At 46.6% G+C, this 21,072-nt stretch overlaps 1 protein-coding gene across 1 annotated transcript; it reads left to right on the top strand.

Moving 5' to 3' along the window:
- The first annotated feature begins 4,057 nt into the window (after positions 1–4,057).
- Positions 4,058–7,007, top strand: LOC119387796 (M-phase-specific PLK1-interacting protein). The gene is made up of 2 exons (XM_037655309.2): positions 4,058–4,549; positions 5,519–7,007. The coding sequence occupies exons 1-2, from the start codon at positions 4,226–4,228 to the stop codon at positions 5,837–5,839; spliced, it is 645 nt and encodes a 214-aa protein (XP_037511237.1). The 5' UTR covers positions 4,058–4,225; the 3' UTR covers positions 5,840–7,007.
- The last annotated feature ends 14,065 nt before the right edge of the window (positions 7,008–21,072 follow it).

Genomic DNA, 21,072 nt, shown 5'->3' with positions numbered 1-21,072 from the left:
TCAGTAGTTTCAAAGCTTCTTCCCTGATTAACTGCGTTCTAATTTAAGTCAGCTCACTGAAATGATAGACACTCTCGCATGAGAACTTCATTTATTGCTAGTTCCAAAATTGTGTAAACCAGAGCTTTCAATAATGTGCACTTGAATCAGCTGATACACTGTAGTAACTTCATATGTGGCACCTTGAACTTATTTACATAACATATTTTGTCAGTTACACAATATTTTCTCATGTTTATTTTTTAATGAGCCAGAGCAATAAACCTATTCACGGCTTATACGAAACAAATCCTAAGCACACCCACTCAACGCAAGTGTATTGAAACAAGAATACCATTAAAGAAGTGCACACACAGAACATTAGAGTTGACGATGGCAAATTGATTAGCACCTGTAGAAACCAGTGACCCCAATATACAACTCATGTTTGAGAGCAAGTTTCCCAACTCTGCAAATTTAGTGCTTGTGTGAAAGGGAAGCAAAGGGCGAGCATTTCATGCAATGAGATTCAACCATCTTGGCCAAAGACAAACTTTAGCACATTTTGCATTTTAGTGGAGTCAAATGCAGTACTAGCTTGCATGTAGCTGTCATGTTACGTTGAGCAAAAAGAGAGTAGCAAGCGGAACAGTCGTGTGTTGTTTTCTGTCAATTTGTCTCTTCTACTTACCTTTAGTGTGACATTTTACATATTTTTTTGTTGACAAGACATCTTAGCTAGTAGCCAACAAGACAAAGTATCGGGTAGCTAAAAATGCAACGGCTTAGAAGCCATGCACACAGAGCTCAGAGATTTGGAAATAGTGTGCACATACCACAGGAGTAGCAAGCAGTTAGTAATGGTGACACCGTGCACGTGCAAAACCAGTCTAACACGGGGTAGTTTTGCAAGCTGAGCTGACTGCATCTACATCTCAAGCCTGCAATACTTAAAGCAGCATAAAAGCAAACTGAAGCTCCCGCTTGGTGACACAAGGGCCTAACTTGCAGTACTGTCTATATTATCTTCATAGCAGCAAGCTGGAAGACAAAATCAGAAAACACTAGCAGCAGTGAGTGTTGCATGTCTGCCAGCTTGTGCACTTCTAATATATATTTTTTTAATATCCTGCTGACACAACATATGCCATATGCATTTCTTTTTTCTTAAAAGCTTGCCCTGATCCCACGACTTTTATGGAAGTTGTATGAACGTTATTAGTGACGACTGATGCTTAGACAAACAAGCAAACGTGAAACAGCAGTGACTGACAAGTAACAAGTGTTTTTAGATTAGATTTCTTTACCTCTCTTGCAGTTCAAAATGATTTCAGCAGCTTCAGGAACTTGACAGTATAAGTGAGTATGCCTCTTTCCTGCTTTTACAATCTGAAAGCTAAACACCAGCAGATGGTTGAACACTACAAAGCAAAACTATTTCAAGAACTAGGTTCATTCATGAAAGCCGTAAAATGGGCTCAGAAACTGTAAAATGACTTCATAAAAACTGCAATAAAATGGACTCAAAAGCTTGCAAACTTTACAATGCCTGGCAGCTATGTTTCCTTCTTGCCTGGTGAACTTAGCCCTAAATTTTCTCTATGCATCATGCTACGAAAAGAGAAAGTGGGGGCAAAGTCATAAGCTATTGGTGCCTTTCTAAATTATAGTGCGCAGGGATAAGCAGGAAAGGTAGTGTTTGACAAATTATCATCATGACCACTCACCCACTGCCCTGACCTAGCTGGAATATTAAGGTAGCCTTCAGCATCTCCAGTGAAATGAAAATTGGGAACAACATAAATCGTGGCAAAATTTATGGCTCCTCAGGGAAGCGCTCATATTGAGGGCACGTTTCAGTAGTCGTCGTACAACACGAAATCTCCCTGCAGGTTCCCACATGCAAGGGCACTCTCATTGAACTTGTTGAAACCTTCCTCTTTGGAATATATATGCTAAATATCTCCGCATGCTTAAATGTTTCAACTATTTTGTTAGTCATGTTGACAATTGCATGGACCACAGAAATGACCTGATGCACTTTGTCTAGACCAATTTCCATGTTTGGATGGACTCTGTCTATGACAATGCTAATTACTTAGCAGCCAATTTTGACCATCCTAAGCTGCAGGAATCTCTATGAACAGATACAACTTAGATGTCCCGGCGTTTATTCCTCAAAGGGGGATGCACACACAAGCTTGCATCAATGGGCGGGCACGCGCTCAACTGACGTCATGAGCCGGATGGCCAGTGATTCCACCTTTGGAGATTACTAATGCCAAGTGCATAAGCGGGACTATTTCTGTAGTCGTGGAGGCAACTGGCTGGTGCACTTCGGTCGTCTGGGGCGGGGCCTCTCCGGACTTCTTAAGTTGTATCCAACTATACACTCCTTACACTTGCTTTTTTTCCTGGCCAGCTTAGTCTTCATGTCTGCACTGCTCCTGGACCGTTTTAATGTTCCATGCCACAAAATGTCAGTTGGAACGAGAGACCACTTTTATGAAGACTGTGCATTAAAAGCAGTGCCTTTATTTGAGGAAAAACGTTGCTTGCATTCTACCAAGCTATAGCATAATGCATGCAGCTGATGACATGCAACAAGACATTCTGCAAGCGAGAGATACACTTCCCAAGAGTATGTTTTTGACATATCATATTTGAAGTACTTGTGGATGCAAAAGTTTGCTACACATCTTTGAAACTTCTTCAGTGATGTCTCAAGCACCTGGAGATTTCTAGCACTCTTTGCTTGGCTTGAAAACTTACCGTGGCGCTTATTCCAACACTGCATGTGGCTAAAGTTCTAGCCTTGGCCTATTGAGGGTTTCCGTGGCTCATTAAGCCTGTCCTTAGACACGAATGACAATAGGTTTCCATCAACCTGGCATGCATGGCAAAATGTGTATGTTGATGGTAGAAAAACGAAAATGCTGGTAATTATTTCACAGCACACTCCTTGCGCTGGTACCTTTCAAAAACTACTGTTTCTACTTTAGCCGAGTTGCGTGTAACGAGCAAATTCGTCCTGGATTATGCTGAAAAGTGAACCGTAAAAGTTGTGTCTTCCCGCTCGGGTAACTTCAGCTTTTGTAGACAGCAACCCAGCGAACAGGCGAACGGGTCAATGATGCGCAGCAACGGCACATTCAGTCCTTCAATAACCACCGTTCAATCGTGGCAACTCGCCTGAATAGCTGACGACGTCTCCAGGACTCCGTAGGTCGAAACTGCACGGTTTTTCTTGCTGTTGCACAAGTGTCACTATTTTGCCAATGTCAGTGATTTGCCATTGTCACTGAGGGGCCCGTAACCTACAACTTCGCGGTTATCACTATTTTGCCATCACCACCACTGCCAGAGTCAGCGTCGAAAGCGATGGGCCGCTGACAGCAACGTTATTATTTTCTAAAAGCAACTAACTTACGCAACATTCATGGCGCCGAAACCAGGTGACAAACTTAGTACAACCCGACAGGTTTCACTACTGTTTATCATAACCGTCTAATCATAGTTTACGCACCAGTACCCACCTAGAAATAGTGACCGACGGCTTTAGACTAAAGCATTCAGTCTCGTTAGGGAGTGAAAACAGCAGCGTCCGAGGGCAAGCAGTGAATGATCGTCGGCACATTCAACTCCATGCTCCACCCGCGTGAAGTGGCTGGTCGCCGTTGCTTCTTGCTCAGGTGCCGCGGAGATTGCAACGGACCACACTAACCCGATGCTGCTACACCATTTTTCTATTCGCCGTCTGCGAGGTTGTAACTTGTGGTTGTTGCGTTGTTACTTTCGAACTTGCGGTTCACCGGGTTCAGAAACTAAACCGACACGCACGAAAACGGTGGTAGCGGCCAGCGTCCACTACACAAGAACAAAATATGATCGCGCCCTCTTCCGTTTCCATATAGTTCGTAGAAAATAATGAGATATCGGTGCACCAGAGGCGATGGTTTTTGATTTTAGAAGCAGCTGCGAACTACCGTTTTAAAATGAACGAAGGACTAGGAGCGTGTTTATACAAATCTGAAGCCACGAAAAGGTATCCGCGCGGCCACTGCTTGGCGAGGGCGCTCGAAGCGCCGGCCAACTAAAGCCGAGCCATTAGGCCAGCCGAAGCCAGCCGCAACAAAGTCGTAAAATGGCGCCCATTTGACATGGCGCAGGACCGTGTTGAGAGTTTTAAAAGTCATTTTGGCGCATTTTTGTTCTAATAAGGTGACGTGTGAACACGTAAATAGCAATGCAGAACGAAAGCTCTCCACGCGATAAGCGGCCTTTGTTCGCCCAAGGAGTCATATATCCGTCGCCACCAGCGTCGCCGTACCGGAGCCCGAATGGCGGGCAGCAGCAGCAGCAACCGTCCTACGCGCCGAACTTTTCTTCACCAAGTCAGACCCACTCAGGTTCTCCATATTCCTCACCTAGGTTCAGCACGCCCGTTTATGGCCACCACCCCAGACAGCCAAAGTACCCGAGAGAAAGCTACGGTTCGCCACGATCGCCGTGGCAACAGCAAGGTTACCACGGTTATCCATCACGCCAACGCTTTTCTTCTAATCGGCTGGTATGCATTAAGATTACGTAAAGTTTCGATTCATAACGAGTCTCGAGTTTGCCTGTGTATATTATCAAGTCCTCTTGCGCAGCGAAACGTTGCTATCACCTATAAGAAATGACGTCCTCTTGCGGGTCGAAAAACATTGAAATGTTAGCGATAAAAAGCTTTCCCGTTGCACCGATCACCTCTGCTGTACGATGTATAAATTGATCGTGCGTCGTGCACAGAGTTTGTTCATGTTCGTCATTTGCGACTGTAGTACCCATTTTCGGTGATCCAAGGTGCATATTCTTCCAGCGAATCTTCCACCGGCGCGTCATAATGCCAGGAGACCTTATAATAATGACTAAGCTTAATTTATTTAAATAACCGGATCCAACAAGGTATCACAAACACTGCACAGGCCTCTTTCATACATTCTTACGCCGAGCACTCGCAGCACTAATGTCTAAGCGACATTCTACCAAAATGGTGTAACCTTGCAGCACTTGTCCCATTGCCAAAGTTTTAGACATCACGTACGCCGCATTGGCACTTCACCTTGTAAGTGGTAAATGACTACAGCCCCAGCGAAACCCAACAGCATTGTGGCACTTGAGGTCCCAAAAGTGTAGACAGGAACAGCACACCTTACAGTGAAAACTTGAGAAAGGGAATGAAAAAAAAAAAAAAAGGTAGCATTAACAGTTCATAATACCTAGTGCTGGTTTCATATCAACAATGATGGAAATGCCCCTAGAATCAATGACAGTTTGGTCCTACAAACCTTTTTCGTGTGTTTGGCAGCATTCTCAGTAAGTTTTGTTGGAAGGTGACAATGAGAATGGAGCAAAAGGTGCACACGTCGGCGAGCAGCTGCCTCCGAGATGTAGCGCACAGCGCCGCTTCCTGGCTCGGTGAAGCAGCAGAGAGCACTGCACGTGCACTTGCCGCTGCCTGCCATTTATTTCTCTTGTTCTTCTCTTGATTTCCAAGTCTTCGGGCTCTCGAGGATCCAGTTGGTCCGGATCGCCGTTCCAGTCGCCCCGTGACGGAGCCAGCAGTGGTTCCAAGAGCTATGTCAAGCCATCCATGGTCGAAGACCCGTGGGCAGAGCTGCAAGACATGCTTCAGGTCAAGAAAGGTCAACCGGGCAATGCTTCCGCAAACACGACCACGGAAGAGTCACCTGCAGAGACTGCGTTCGACGTCAATGCATCACAGTCGGACAACAGCGAGCAGTGTACGGCTGACACTGGCAGTAAACCCTTGGCCGAAGAACCTGAGCTAATTGCAGACGAAAAACAGTGCTCTTAGCAGCAGCCAGAGACTGCTCTCGTGTTAAGTGCTCTTGTGGACGTCAATAACGTGCGCCCAGTGTGGCGTGCTTGCTCAATGACCTGGACCAATGGCCTCCCATGAACATTGCATGCGTGTGTTGTAGTGCTTGTGCCAAGCACGAGCGCCAGCTCACCATTTTTTTAATTGCAAGTTGCGCCACTTTCTTCGGAGACTGTACTCACGTATGTAAATGCTCTGAAGAACCGTTTTCTCGACTTACATTAACAATTGAGTCCCATGCCACTGCATCAAGCTGTAAGTAAAGCACATCACTGCACCATCAAATCTTCATTTATGTTCACTCTGAAAGGTTGCAATGGTCTGTGCACCATAAAGCAGAGCCTAATGTTCAGACATTGTCCTTTTCATATTTTAAATAAGGTGCCATGAGTTTCAAGGGCAATTTGCATGGTTATAGGCAAAAATGCTACACGTCCCAACCTGAGCCATAGTCTGCTACGCTTACTGCAGTTGATCGGAGAAGCGCCAGATTGCGTGAGGCATCTGGAATAAAACAATTCATTCCTAGTTGGTGGAAGAAAAGCGCGCACGTGGAAGAAATGCAAAGCACCAGGGTGCAGGTTGGACTCCCGGCCGCATGTCGATGGGGTGATACGCATTGATGTAGGTGTGCAATAGAAATCAATTCGGAGCCCCCACTTCAGCTTGCCTCGTCAGCCTATCAAGGTTGTAGCATGTAATAAACCCCCCTCATGAGTCTGGTTACAGGAAATAAAAATGTATAGTGACTTACCATTTCAGCTAGCACAGCTGTTTGAAGCCTTCACCGGAGTACCTGAATGCAGAAGACAGCCAACAGTCACAATGAGCATCTAGATCCTTTACAAGGTGTTAAGTACACAAACATCAGGAATAGACACTTGGAGAGAAGTTTCATGGGCTAACATTTCAGAGCTCCACCAACCAGTGCCACCACCATCACTCAATAAAGGTACCAACTGTGTACAGACCCTCATATTTTTTCTTCTGCCATGACAGTGCAACAATATCAAAAGTGCATGATGCAATGGCATCACCATGGTCACACATGTCCAGATAAACAGTATCAAACTCAAGAAAAAAAAAAATCTCGGCACTTTCCAATGCTTCACACTGGTAACTGCTGATAAACGGCAGAAAGATCAATTACCCGTATGCTCGTTTGGTTCCCTCATTAAAGGGGTTTGAACTTGAACTTGTTTGCACGGATGTTTCCTGTTATGGTTCCCTCATGTATGTGATACAATTTTTCTAGACGAGAAAAAAAAAGGACTGGTGAGGCCCGTACCCAGGGGCGGAGGGGCAGGGGGTCTGGGGACCGCCCCTGGGTACCTCTCGAAAAAATTTCTGGCTACGGGCTTGGTACCGCAACACTACCAAACTACCTAATCTACCAGCTTTCCGCGAGAAGATAACGAACTAGAAGCGCGCGGCAAAGCTTATACGCGGACATGTCCGTCGGCGTCGATCAGTGGCACAGCGGCAGCCACATTTCCGGCGCGTCTGCATGCCCCTGCGAAGACCACGTGATCGGCGAGTGGAGCGCATTCAAAGGAGAGAAGGATCCATCTGGGCTGTTGCAGGGAGTGCAAACGCTGACTTCACAGTCTCGGCAGTGCATTTTTGGAGGGCCACGCATATTAGCAACAGCCCAGAGAGGATTACGGCGGCGCCCAGGTAGCCTTCGTTGACATGATGCATAGACCTTTTCACAAGAGAGAAATGCCTCCTTGCTGGACTGTGGCACGGGAGTACAAAGGCTGACGTCACTGCCTCGGCAGTGCATTTGGGGGGGGGGGGGGGGGTCACGCCTATTTACCATAGCACAGAGGGGATTATGGCGGCGCCCCGTGAGCCTCCTCTGAAAAGGTCTATAGGCATTTCAAGGGCTCGTTTGTCAGGCCACATGGCCTTTAGCTTCTGCTTCCTTTCGGTTGTAAACAGAAGAAATAAATAAAGTCAAAGTTATTGCGCAACGCGAAAATGGCCGCGCCGACTACGGCCAATTCGCGCCATACGGCGGATGCCCCGACTGCGCCTCGTTCAATCCGCAAAGCGATCGCGCATTACGTCGCAACATCAAACAGTGCACCTTCAAGCGCATCGAACGTCTGATGCGGTTATTGAGGAAAGCACGAGCTTATATGGCACTGCAGTCCTTACAGGGGCACGGCTCGGCAATAGTGGTGGGAAGGGGTGCGAAATGGAGACCACATCTTGAGATTAGTACCCACACAAGATGGTGTTTTACAATTAGCATGTTAAAGTAATGCGAAACCGAGTAAAAAAAGAACCCGAGTCAGCAATTGAATGCAAACAGGGTATGGGGCGTTGCGTGCGCTAAGGTCCATTCCGTTCCGCTAAATGTAATGAAACTCTCTAATATACACACGGACTCCTTGACAGCGGTAAATAACCTCTTAGGGCTCCCGAGAACAAACACATGGTCCCACGATGCAAAAACGTCACAAGGCGACTCCGGCACGAAATAGAAGTGTAGGTAGTACGGGTGCTGCAGACACCGGAGCATGCGGGTGGCGCCGAGACGCCGCAGCCCACGCAGCGGCAAGCAACCGCTCGCACGTCTCGGGATTGCTTGCGTCCGCGCAACTCCGAATCGGTCCGGAATAATAACGATTGTTGGGGTTTAAGGTCCCAAAACCACGATACGAGGGCTCTGGAAATTTAGATCACCTGGGGTTCTTAAACGTGCACCTAAATCTAAGTACACGGGCCTCAAGCAATTTCGCCTCCATCGAAAATGCGGCCGGGATTCGATCCCGCGACCTTCGGACCAGCAGTCGAGCACCGTAGCCACTACACCACCGTGGCGGGTACGGTCCAGAAGAACTGAACACACGGATCAAAGAAGAAAAATAATAAGGCTATCGTGAAACAAAACGGAATAAAGACGCAAACCGATGGTATCGCCAGAGGATTCATGAATAAACGAAGGCAGGAGTGCAGACACAAGAGAGCAAGGTGCCCTTCTCATGTCCGTGTTCGCACGCGTACCTTCTTTTATCACGAATGCGTACCAACCAGCTCAACTTTCCGTCGTTCTAATCGAGCCCACAATAGGAGTAACCAGGCGGGTCGACCACCCTCCACCAATTTTCGACAGCTGGTATGCGCATTATCGACATACACAACCACATATCAGGTCGGACCAAAATCCCGACTACACTAAGAAAAAAAAAAAAAAAAAAGCGTCATTTGAATCTTTCATGCTACACATGCGACTCTCGCATGTATAACTCTCTTTAGAGAGACACGTTGGCTCTTTTTAGGAGAAAAGTCATGCGATGTAAAACTCTAGTTAAACTAGAGACACGCTAACTCTGAGTTGGAAAATCGTGCCTCCCACGACTCTGCAGCAGTCAACGTGCCTCTCTAAAGAGTTATACACGTGCGAGTAACGTGTAGGAAAAAAAAAAAAAAAAAAAAAAAAAAGACCGACACAATTTTTTCGTAGAGTGTACACCCTTGGAACCCGTGTTCTCGTAATTAGCGCGAGAGCTGTAGCTGCGATAACAGGAAACAAGTCATTCTGGAATGGCGGCGATTCAAGCAGGAACGGAAGGCACTAGAAGACAAAAGCGAAGAAAGCACCCAGTTCAAACCAAACCAGTCAGCTGCCAATAGGGCTGAGCCGGACGATAATCTTGCGTGGGAACGTCCGCGAATGGATTGATTGCGCCGGAGACATTAGATCCGGACAGGTGCATTCCCTTGACGCAAGCTGGATAGGATTCATAAGGAACTTCGTTACAGCACAATACTATAGTCACGGACAAAAGGAAGGAAAACGCCGTGTCTAGTGCTTGTTCGTTTTCCTTTCTTTTGTCCGTGTCTAGTGTTGCACTGTAACGAAGATCAAGATCCCTTGACTGGATGCGCACGCTTTTATGCCTGCGCTGTTACCCTATGAGAATTCGTGATGTTTTTCACTTGCTCATTCACTAAGGAGCGCCACGTCGGCGTACCTGACACTCCACCACAAAAATGTCCAGCGGCAAAGGAAATTCCGAAAAAAGGGGAGAGGGGGAGAAGTGACCCCCCCCCCCCCCATCCGCGGTTGGGATGGGCTTCATTTCACCGGTTATTTCTGCGGTTCCCATTCAAGAAGGCATTTTTGTGGTGTATTAAAATTTTTTGCGGAGTTCCAACACCACTCGGCTGCAATGCCGCAGTCCTTCGTGCCATAAGGAGTTCACTCATAAAGCTCGCCATTTACGTCGCAAAAGAGCGCACTCGACCCCGGCGCCCGACGCGCACTTTCGCAGCAGCTGTGCAGGCGGAGAGAAAACACAGCTCTGTATTCCATGGTGGGCTTAATTCCCTCAGGGCTGACTACAATCAAACAGATCGCTACACCGTCGACAAGGAGCGATTCGAGAAGAAAACTTCCCGCGCTAAGTATGGTAGATTGAGTGACGAGAGAGGTCGCTGGTTCGACTCCCTGCAGTGACGGCTGCACTGCGATGAGCGGGGCACGATGTCCCCGTAACCGAGACTCGAGTGCACTTCAGAGAACCCACAGTAGTCGAAGTTAACCCCGAGTCCTCCTTTAGGCGCAGTGCCCACACAATGTGCAACTTCGAAATCGCAAGTTATAACAACCAGTCTGCCGGTGGTGAGCGCGCAGCAGTGGTGGGACTATAAAAAAACTGGACGTTTTCCCGGCGGGGTTGTTCGTGTGGAAGCCGAACTGTGCATTGCGAGTGGCATAAAAAAAAAAAAAGAAAAAAAAAAAAAAAAACGAGTGATTGTCGAGTTCCATATCTCGGGGTTCATTTACGTTTCATTCTAGATGTAAAACAGCAGAATGCCGGAAATTGGAACTGCCTGAAGTTTGCAAGTGTTCGTGTGTGGTGCTGCGCTTGTGTGCGGTGCACGTGCGTGCTGCGTGTATATGAATACATACTAAGTAAAATTTTCACCCCTCCCCCCCTGGCTGGGCTTAACCGCATATGGTATAACTTCCGTTATTTGCGCGACAGAAGCATCGTAAATTCCAAGCGGATCATAAGCCGCTGTCCACGCTCATACTCTTTGAATCATTGGCTCGCTTTTGCTATCGAAACAACCATTGTTCTTCCTACACAAACGTACGCACATATACACTATTGTTACTCAAAACACTGTGCGCGCTTCCAGGGGCGTAGCCAGAAATTATTTTCGGGGTATGTGTGCATGTATATATACGCAAGCACAGTTGCAAATTTTGGGGGGAAGGGGGTTTTGAACCCCCTCCCCCCTGACTACAACCCTGCGCTCTTCTAAATATCAAACGCAACTCGACGGGCGCCGCCATTGTGAATGTCAGGAAAACGAGCGCTCGCGATCTCAATCTCGAAGCGGTCGGGAACAATATCTGTGATCACGGAGTTGCATGGAACGTTGCGTTCGTGCCGTCACAGTTTGCTTTCCTACCAAAGATGAAGTGAGAGAAGACGAAAGAGAGCGAGAGCGCAAACGAGCATTTTCGCTGCTCGCGCTACATCGACAAAGAAATGTCGGATTGGAGTCGCTATATTTGCATTTTAATTTTTCCTACGAACTCTGCAGACAACGCGCTGATTAGCGAACGGCTACTTCCATCAGGGCAGTCACATATTTCGCCACTGATCGCGGGTCACAGTGGCACGTATAGCATAGCGATTTCGAACGATTGCGCATAACCCGCCGCGGCGGTGTAGTGGTTATGTTGCTTGAATGCTGCCCCGAAGGTCGCGGGATCGAATACCGACCGGCGAGGCCGAATTTCCATAGAGGCAAAATGCTATAGGCCCGTGTCACGCCACCAAATCAAATGATTACTGTTATAGAGCGAACAATGTCGAGAGAACTGTTCTTGTCCGTGGTATTCACTCCGCCCGAGCTTGACCGTCGAAAGGTTGCCACCGCGAGATCTACATTTCATTCACATCTGTTCGATTTCGACACTACAACGTCGTTGTGTAGCAGCGGCTTTGATTCGTAAATCTCGTATATACGAACCAGCGCACCGCATTTATTCGCGCAAGATCCGCGCTTTGATATGTCTGAAAAGCGAGTCGTGCTTACGGCTGTTGTCGCATACAACGCGGCGTGATTATCACAATATACGTGCACGCACTGACCATTATAGAATATTCGTACGCGTAGTCATTACCGCCGTAGCCTGCCCGTCTCGCTGCCCGACGAAAAAAAAAAAAAAAGTCAAGCGATGACCACCCTAAGTGTGTGTGTGTGTGTATTAACCACGATTCTACCACACCGTAACGGCGATGTACACACATCCCTACGACTCCCATTACTTATTATTATTACTTCACGCGTTGCCGAGAGCAGTGCCAACAAATCAAGGAGAAGGCATGCCCGGACTACGAGCGTGTGCGTGCGTTTATTGCATTGGTGATTTCGAGAAACCCACGTGCCTCATTGAACTTCGCTCCCTACAACTTTTTTTTAATATATATAGTTGCATTCACTAAAATAACAAAACACCAACGGAGGGAGTAGGCGGGGAGCGCAAAAGAACGCGTCACAGCGTCTACGGGCGCGTGAACAATACCGAAGAACACAGAGAGTATGTGGAAACGTGAGAAAAAGAGAGGAGAAGGGAAGTTATAAGCGCGCGCGAAAAAAACAAAAAACAAACAAACAAAAAAAAACAAATAAAGGAGGAGGAAGCCGTCAAGCTCCATCTACAGCTGCTGCACGAGCGCAACGGCCAGAAGGTCAAACGTGTTCGCTCACTCGTGGCGAAAGCGCAAACGAAAGGACGCATAAAAAAACTGAGCGTTTTTTTGAGCAGCGCTACCAGCTTCTTCCCACGAGGCGTGAGAGTCACTCCCGTCGTTAATTGACTACCTTAAATCAGGCAGAAGTGATCAAGTGGGCCGAAACGGTCGTGGCAAGCAACTGGCCACCACCCTTGGAATCACCGGCAAGCTAGTGTAAACGACCTCTTGTGCCGTGAATAAAGATGCCTTTCTCTCTCTCTTGAGCCGCGTAAGTGGTTCTTTCAACTTAAAAAAAAAAAACAAAAAAACCACTAGGTTATGACTCATACCGCGGACTACGTACGAGAAGTAGGGAGCTGCGTGGACGAAGGGACGGTCACGCGACTGTAGAGAGTCGCGTGGACACAGGAACGGTCACGTGGAAGCCGAATGCCGCACATCACCAATAGCAACCACATCGCAACAAAAGGTCGAACAGCGACACTGATTGGGACGATATATAGAAGTTGAGTGCGTGAACTGCTGCACGCAACTGAAGCCTTTCAAAATTCCCGCCGTATGACCTGCCGGAAGCGACCGAATACTCCTTATCAAGTCGCCAACTGCCGCCATTCACTAAAGGCTCGTTCAGCTCTCGCACAACGCAATGACGTGCAGTCGCGGTAATGGGAGCTTGTTGATGAAAACGTCATCGGAATACTTTTGAGAGAGAGAGAGCTCAACCAGCAAAGCTGTGCCTGTTAGTTTACTGTTAGGCTCATTCCTCCCTCAACGAGCACCGAGCACCAGGATGCAGTTAACTAGTAACCAGGATACACATGCTGCCCAGAGGAAATATCACTTTGTAGTCTACTGATACATAAAAAGTATTGCTTTTTATTTAACGGCGGCAAATTTCGATTCGACGACTTCACAGTAACACAAACGCGTTCGCAAGAATTATCAGGTGCACATAATGTCAGTGCAGGAATTCCAACAATGCGTCGCCCAAGTCCATCGCTGTACAATCCATCCTTCGCGTGGGGATTTTGGCTCACGGACTAGGAGAGCGGCCAACACCGGCGTACTTTTCGAGAGGTGCTTTCGAGGAATAACGCGGTCCTTGTTTTCTATTGTCACATACGACGGGTTGGGAAGACATCCGTAGTCGCATTTGCGGCCTGAATGAGATCTTGCATTCTGGACAGCAGTTTGTGAACAGTCGACGTCACTTTTTCTTTACATTTTTTTTAAACGCCAGCACTTAGCGCTAGCCCTGGACAGAACAGCGGCGAACGCCTAGCGATTCTTTTGCCAGCTAAGGGTCCAATAAAGTGTACTTGAGTTGTGTACACATACAGTAACTTTTCTACATTCCGTGGCTGCCGCGGCAGGGAATCGAACATTCGACCTTGTGGGCAGCAGCATGACGTCTCAACAAAGCTATCAACGTCGCACGCACTACTCCTTTCTCAGTTAAGGAATTCCGCAATTTTCTGACAGATTCACGGCGCTATAACGCTAAGGATTTACGCGAAACTTCATAGTGAAGAAACGGACTATGTATAACCGTTCTTTCACGAGCACAGCACAAGGCGCGGCACACGAGCATCTTGACCATGGGCGCGGCCTACAAACAAACCGTGGACCTCATGCTTACTCGCTCCAAAGGAAAACCTAAGGATTCGGTTGTGCGTTTGGTTGATTGCATCGCGCGCAGTGACCCGGACTTTTACAAGAGCTGCCACGCACCACGTGATAAGAAAACCACGATGCCCGCTAAAATGAGAGAAACCACTGCACAATAACCCCGGCCCCCGCCACGGTGGTCTAGTGGTTATGGTGCTCGACTGCTGACCCGCAGATCGCGGGATTGAATCCCAGCCGCGGCGGCCGCATTTTCGATGGAGGCGAAATTGCTTGAGGCCCGTGTGCTTAGATTTAGGTGCACGTTAAAGAACACCAGATGGTCAAAATTTCCGGAGTCCTCCACTACGGCGCCTCTCATAATCAAATCGTGGTTTTGGGACGTTAAATCCCAACAATTATTACAATAACCCCGGCGAATTTTATCGTTCTGTGTGCCTCTTCAAAGGCCGCTCCACGATATTCGGCCAGTCTAAACTTTTACGGAATCCGCTTTTTTTTGTCACATTTTACTTGTCGGCGCGTGGATACACATGTCATTAGAATGACGACGCCGAGTACTCTTGCAGCCGGATGAACTAACACTTCCAACGTGGGTGCTGCCCAAGATTCCAAGAGGCACCCTACACGTGCACGTTCGCCGCTTTTATGTGGGCTTATGTTCAGTCCAAATAAAGTGCAAGTTATATACCCTCCCCCCGCATCCACTCCCCCGTTTTCGCATTTGCCCTCCCCACCTCTTCTGTTTTGGTTGGGTGAAAGGGAACGAACCATGCACATACGCGCGCTAAGGTAGGCAGTTGCTTCCTTGAAGAAAAGACCGCTTGTCGAAACGCTGGGTACAGCGGCACCCCGTGTTACAAGGATTTTCCATCGCTTATGTAAAACGGGCCCGCAGTTACCGTGAATTCAGCTCAGGTTCAACAGAACTGAAGCCCTTAAGAAAGCAGTTATATGAACTTGCAAGTGTCCTCTTCAAATGCCATTCGGCATTCGCGTCACGTAGCATATGTCTCCGGTGTGTTACGGCAAGTGTAATGGTGAACCACCGCTGGAACTTTGCATGTCGAAAGCAGCAATGCAATACAGACTAGAGAGCGGGACAAAGTTTCCGGTAGTAGCACACTCAATTTCATGCCATCAAATTGACAGTTCCATCTTGAGTCGTATCGTTGCTGATCCAGCGAGGCACCAATGTGCTATAACGTAAATGGCTCAGACAAGCTTTTATTTTGGCGAAGTGGGGGCGGGGTTGTCTCCAGACGCCTGGAGTCCCGTCGCTCGAGGTGGTGTACATGATTGTACGCTCGCCTGGCCATGTGGCGTGGCTTTTATTGGATCAGCTCGACCAACAGATGGTAGCCAAACCCAGATTGAACGTTTTGAAGCTTTATAAATAGTTCAATACGAAATATTGTCTGTAGTGTCGTGTAGCCTGTCATGTAAGTGGTGCTGATATGGTGTATATGTGCATGCTAGTATTACTGACCATAACTGTGCACTAAGCTCAATCCAGCTCTTCTCTTGGCTGTAGTTTTCAATCACTCAATCAGCAGGAATGTCTCCACCTTCTAGTACGAGTCTACACAACAAAAACAGCTTTCACATAGGTGTCTCATGAGCGCATGATAGAACAATGCTACATGTTTTGGTGACAGCACTTTTTGTGGGAGTTGGTCTCACCTGTTCAAGGGTTCCAACGATGGCAGGAGGGAAAAAAATACAACAAAAAGATGCGCGACGTTGGTTACACTACGCAGCCCAGCCGATCAGCATTTGTTTGTGTCGATGTATCGCATATGGTCGCGTGACGCCCACAAGTGTTCAGTGTATGGACAAGAAAAAAATACGGGGATTGTGCGCAAATTCGTGCTGGCCATGTCAAAGCACTTGCTCAAGCACTGCCTTAGTTGGCATGGTCGTAACAGTATCTGAGTTTTCAAGCACATGTACAGAATGTCGAAACACTATAAGCAGAGAGCGTAGAAACTTTGTAGATAAAAAGGACAGAAACAGTAAGTACAGTAACGGCTCTCCAGGTCTTCTAGCACACCCCAGATGAACATCATAGTAGATTCCTTCTGAAATTGGTATACCAAGTACAGTTAAGCACACAAAACCACAAATCCAAACACTGCTGTTGCCCTAAATTTACGCATGCAAAATATTGTTCAGTAGTGCAGAAATATTTTTTGTAGCAAATGTGCAACTCTCTTGGCAATATAACAGGGCTCAATGTTTAACAGTGCACAGCTCAAAAAATAGGTCATAGCACTTTTCTGTGTCTATCTTATGAACAGGCTTATTATACAATGCAGCAAATACATGCTGATGAGGCAGCCTCTAGGCAAACGGAGTTGAACTTGGTACTGAGAGTTTTGGGCAATATATGAAGGCATTTGAAGTGGTGCCCGATAACTCCATTGTTAAATCAGTGATTGAGGCAAAGAAAGAAAAACTGTGCAACACAACCACCCAACATGATGTACCAGTACTAAGCTGTATGGCCATTGACAGCCCCAGATTTACCCCATACTGCAACCTGTACACCAAATTTACAAAAGATGGCTTAAAGACCAACTCCAGTGATCTTATAACAGCGGAGCTGTTTAAAGAGACACTAGAGGCAAATATTAAGTCGACGTTGTTTGTTGAAATAGCGGTCCAGAAACCTCGTAGTGCTACTTTTGTGCCAAGGAAGTGCTTATTTTGAAATAAAATCCCATTATAGTGGTCCGCATCACGTTAGCGCACTTTAAATCACCCGCTTGAAAACGGTCTTTCTCACGTCACTGTTGCCGTGGCCAACGTTGCCCGCCTTTATTGCGCGGCGGCGGCGTGCACCATTCGCGCATCCGGCAACATCACATGCATGCGGTATTTTGTCGAACTTCCTGTCAGCGACTTTCACGAGCGCGCAAAACACACGCGGCAGTACGCGATACCGAAACTACCACCAAGACGCGACCGCGTGAGCGAAGCAGGGCGCCGGGCGAAGCGCAGTTCGGCGAAAACGGAACCTTTGAACCATGCGTGCCGTTCCTCATGGCAACGCCAAAGAGGTTTTTTTCCATGAACCAAACAGTAACGAACAAGCAGCATTTTGTTACGTCTCTTGATGCACGGAAGGTTCTTTTTTTATTGCAGCTAGTTTGATTACGAGTGATTAATTGTAGTCTGACTCTCTCAGGTCATTGGGATCATTTCCAAAATGTCCCACTCGTGGCACTCATCGTGTGATACTTTTAGCTTAATTTCTCGGCAAGTAGGGCACCGCTGTTGATAATATTGCTGTTTTAGATGTCATACATTGAGCTTTCACTCTGACATAAATTGTTATTTGCCTTTAGTGTCCCTTTAAGCTTGAGGTTTGGCAGTGAATCGTTTGGAGAAACTCGCATTGCCTAGCAACCATTTGGCACAGCTACGCCTGGCTAGCTGCCGCTTCATATTATAGAGCCATAACTTCATAGCTGTAGAATAGACATTCAGGGATTGAGTGCGAAAAAAAGACTGGGACAAAAGGAAGAATGTACACACTGGCACTCATTCTTCTGGTCTTTTTTTCGCGCTCAACCCCTAAAAGCATCACAAACCAACAAGCCCACATAGTAGCCCTCATTGTGGAATAGAGACAACTGTGATGTCAACAGATTCAACAGCCATTAATTGACATCTGCACACAACCTGCTGCCACCTGAGCCATTTGCCAAAAACACTGGTATCCAGCACAGCACTCCTTGCTGCAAAGTGAAGGTCGAAAATTGCCTTAACGCTGACTTCACTTTTCAGAGTGCTGGTGACAGTCCAAAGCAAAAACCAGTGCATTTATTTACACTGGCATGTACAGCGACCACTCGTCATTCGCTTGATATAGTATGCAAAGCACACCTTAGTGAAATAGACTAGTGCCAGAACACAGCAAAAGAAGCTGATTTTGAGCACAAGAGCACTATCATATATCCAAGTTGTGCTGACGTGATTGGCCGGACAAAGAAAATGGCGAAGGGTTGATTTATAATTTATAGCATGCGCTCTTATATATACCTGCATATGCATCATCCCTTGTACCTTGATTCAGAAAATCACTGGAGTTGGCCTTTAATGGCTGTGGCAAAGACACATAGTGCATTGTGGTGGATTGCTCTTACGTGAGCGTTTGAGATAAAAAAATTTTTGCGTTAATGCTGCAGACAATAAACTAAATTGGAGTCCCCCGTTACGTTGTTCCTCGTAGCCAAGTGTGCAACTGCATGATTGCTAAATGCCAACAGCAACCACTAATAAATTCTTGCACAATGATGCAATGGCAAACACCATGTCTGTCATGCAACTCAAATGACTGTGGTTGCCTAATGCACAATTAGCTCAAGAGTTTTGTTAGCTTGTCTAGTAGTAGGCAGCCTGCAAGAGTTGAAACTGTTGTATCACGGAAACTCTGGTTGTAAATGTCCAAGGCTGCAAAGGGATGCCTAGGGACAGCTCGGGGAGCCTGTCAATTGCTCCTTCCCGTCTTACCTGCATGTAATTTTTTTTACAAGAGCAAGGAAACCCAAGGTACTGTTCTTAGTAGGCTTGTGCGAATAGTAAATGTTAGGTTCGAAGCGAATTCGAATAGTATATATCATATATTATAAAAAAAAAAAGAGCATATTTGTCATGACCCAACCAACCTGCACGTTTTTTTTTTTTAAATTATAACAAGGCATGTGCAAATGTCATTCCCTTTGGTTCAAAGGAAGTGGAAGCAGCTTTGAATAGTAGCAGGATTTCGCTTTCGGTAGAATGCAAATGATAACCTGTAAAATATGTTACGTTTTAAAATTTACTATACTTGGAGCATATAAGCCGGTATAACAAGTTTTTAAACTTAAAAAATGATGAATCGATGTGAGGGTAATGTGTTCATTTAACCTTGAAGTGGGACTTCACGGCAGTGCGGATTTCCCTTGGAAAAATGTATTTACGGTATAGCACCGCTCCACTGCAATGAAACCACCTTTACAGGAGGTTACACGCGGACAGTGCGGATTTTTTCTGGAAAGGTGTATTCACGGTACAGCACCCCTCAACTGCAGTGAAACCACCTTTACAGGGAGGTTATAACCGGACTAATATACACCTATTCGTTCATTTCGAATACTTCGAAATTTTCAATAATTTAAATTCGATTCGAAGCGAATTCGAATACTGTATTATTCGTTTGAATATTCGCACAAGCCTAGTTCTTAGTCATAGTTTGTTTGCAACATATATGTGTAAAGTGTACCTTCATATCAATATTTACTAGCCTTGCATTAAAGTATTCAAGCCTCCACTGCATTAATACTCGATCATTGACCTTCCTAGTGCAAATCCAAGCAGAAAAGATATCTACTTAGGGAGAGTCACAGGCAGCCAATACATGGAGAGAACCGCCAATTCAAACAAATATTACAGGAAAGACGAAAGGCAATGCTTACCTCCAGGACCCCTTGACACTGCGATTACAGTGGAGAACATATTTTTTTTTTTGCTGAAGTAAACATGTAGTGCAGTTCCTTGGATACGGGAGGTGCACTTCTCTTCCAGCGGATTTTCGCACAACAGTCAGGGCTGACACACAATAACAGTGGTAGTATGCGCACTTGGCCGTCATGAGATCTCTTGCACATCACAGTCTGAAGTGGGGATGTCGAAAAGCACGACTGCACCCTCACTTCCAGGTGGCTTGGCAGATGATCCGAGGAGAAAGCCATAGGGATTGCTGTGTGGCGAAGTAGCTTAGCGGCAAAGCTGCAAGTTTGCAATATTTTGGCGGTATATGGCCTGTGCTCTCCCAATACCTGAATCTACATTCAGAACAACGTTCAGATTTGGCTATAGTACTACAATAAAAGTGCCACTTACAACAGCTAACTTGCATGGCAGACTTGTTCGCAAGTGCTTTGGCATGACAGCCTCAGGGGATGCACCGTCTGTGTATGCATTGCCTAAGTATGAAGTGTAAATGTGTATAAGGCGGAAGCAGGAAGTGCTTCACGGTATAGTTTTGCCACAAAAAGAGTTTCAAACAGCAAGATATTTGTAATCTCCTGCTTTACTCAAATCAGGTTTTACATACAAGAGGCTCACACGATTCAGCTTTCGGCAACCAGAAATCACAAACAGCTAACGCACAAGCACCTCTGTAACCGACATGCTTGTCAGCGTGCTCTCCTACGGACGGCCACGCACCAGGGTGGAGGCCGTGAAGCCTGAAGAGCGCCCATTTAGTTTCTTTCCTCCACCCTGTGGCCTTTGAAAGAGGCACTTTGATTTGGTGCGTCCCTTCTGTAGGCAAACTTCACCACGTCAATACTTTCACTGGGATGAGAGAACAACTGTGCTTTCAGGAAAGCACGACTTTATAGCTTCGTAATCAAGCTGTCCTTTGGGCATTTACTGTTCCCATCTCACACACAAGCAAAAATATAGAAAGTGTGTCCAGTCACACTGAAAAGCACAACACTATGTCATGCTTTGCTAGATACATATGTACAATGCACTCAGAAATAAACACGAGGGGAATGCCAAGAATATGGAACTGCCACTTTGCAGTCCCTCAGATGTCAACCTCAACATCATCAGCGGAAGCAGCAGCAGCAACATGCAAAGCAGTCCAGCTGTGATCCTTAGGCCAAGTAAACAGGAAGGCTGGCCCCATCGATACATACAAACACCCTTTGGCCAGAACTGTTGTGCCAGACTAGCACACCAGACAGGCTGTGGGGAAAAAGAAAATATACACCTTCACATTTTAAAAGCGGAAGAGAGGAGAATGGTCAGCAGAGCTTACGAGTTTCCCTGGTCTGTTCTAGGGAATGGAAGGTT

The sequence above is a fragment of the Rhipicephalus sanguineus genome, chromosome 3, assembly GCF_013339695.2.
Source record: "Rhipicephalus sanguineus isolate Rsan-2018 chromosome 3, BIME_Rsan_1.4, whole genome shotgun sequence".
NCBI classification, from domain to species: domain Eukaryota; kingdom Metazoa; phylum Arthropoda; class Arachnida; order Ixodida; family Ixodidae; genus Rhipicephalus; species Rhipicephalus sanguineus.
The sequence above is the reverse complement of the archived record's forward strand: the minus strand, read 5'-3'. Positions and strand labels throughout refer to the sequence as shown.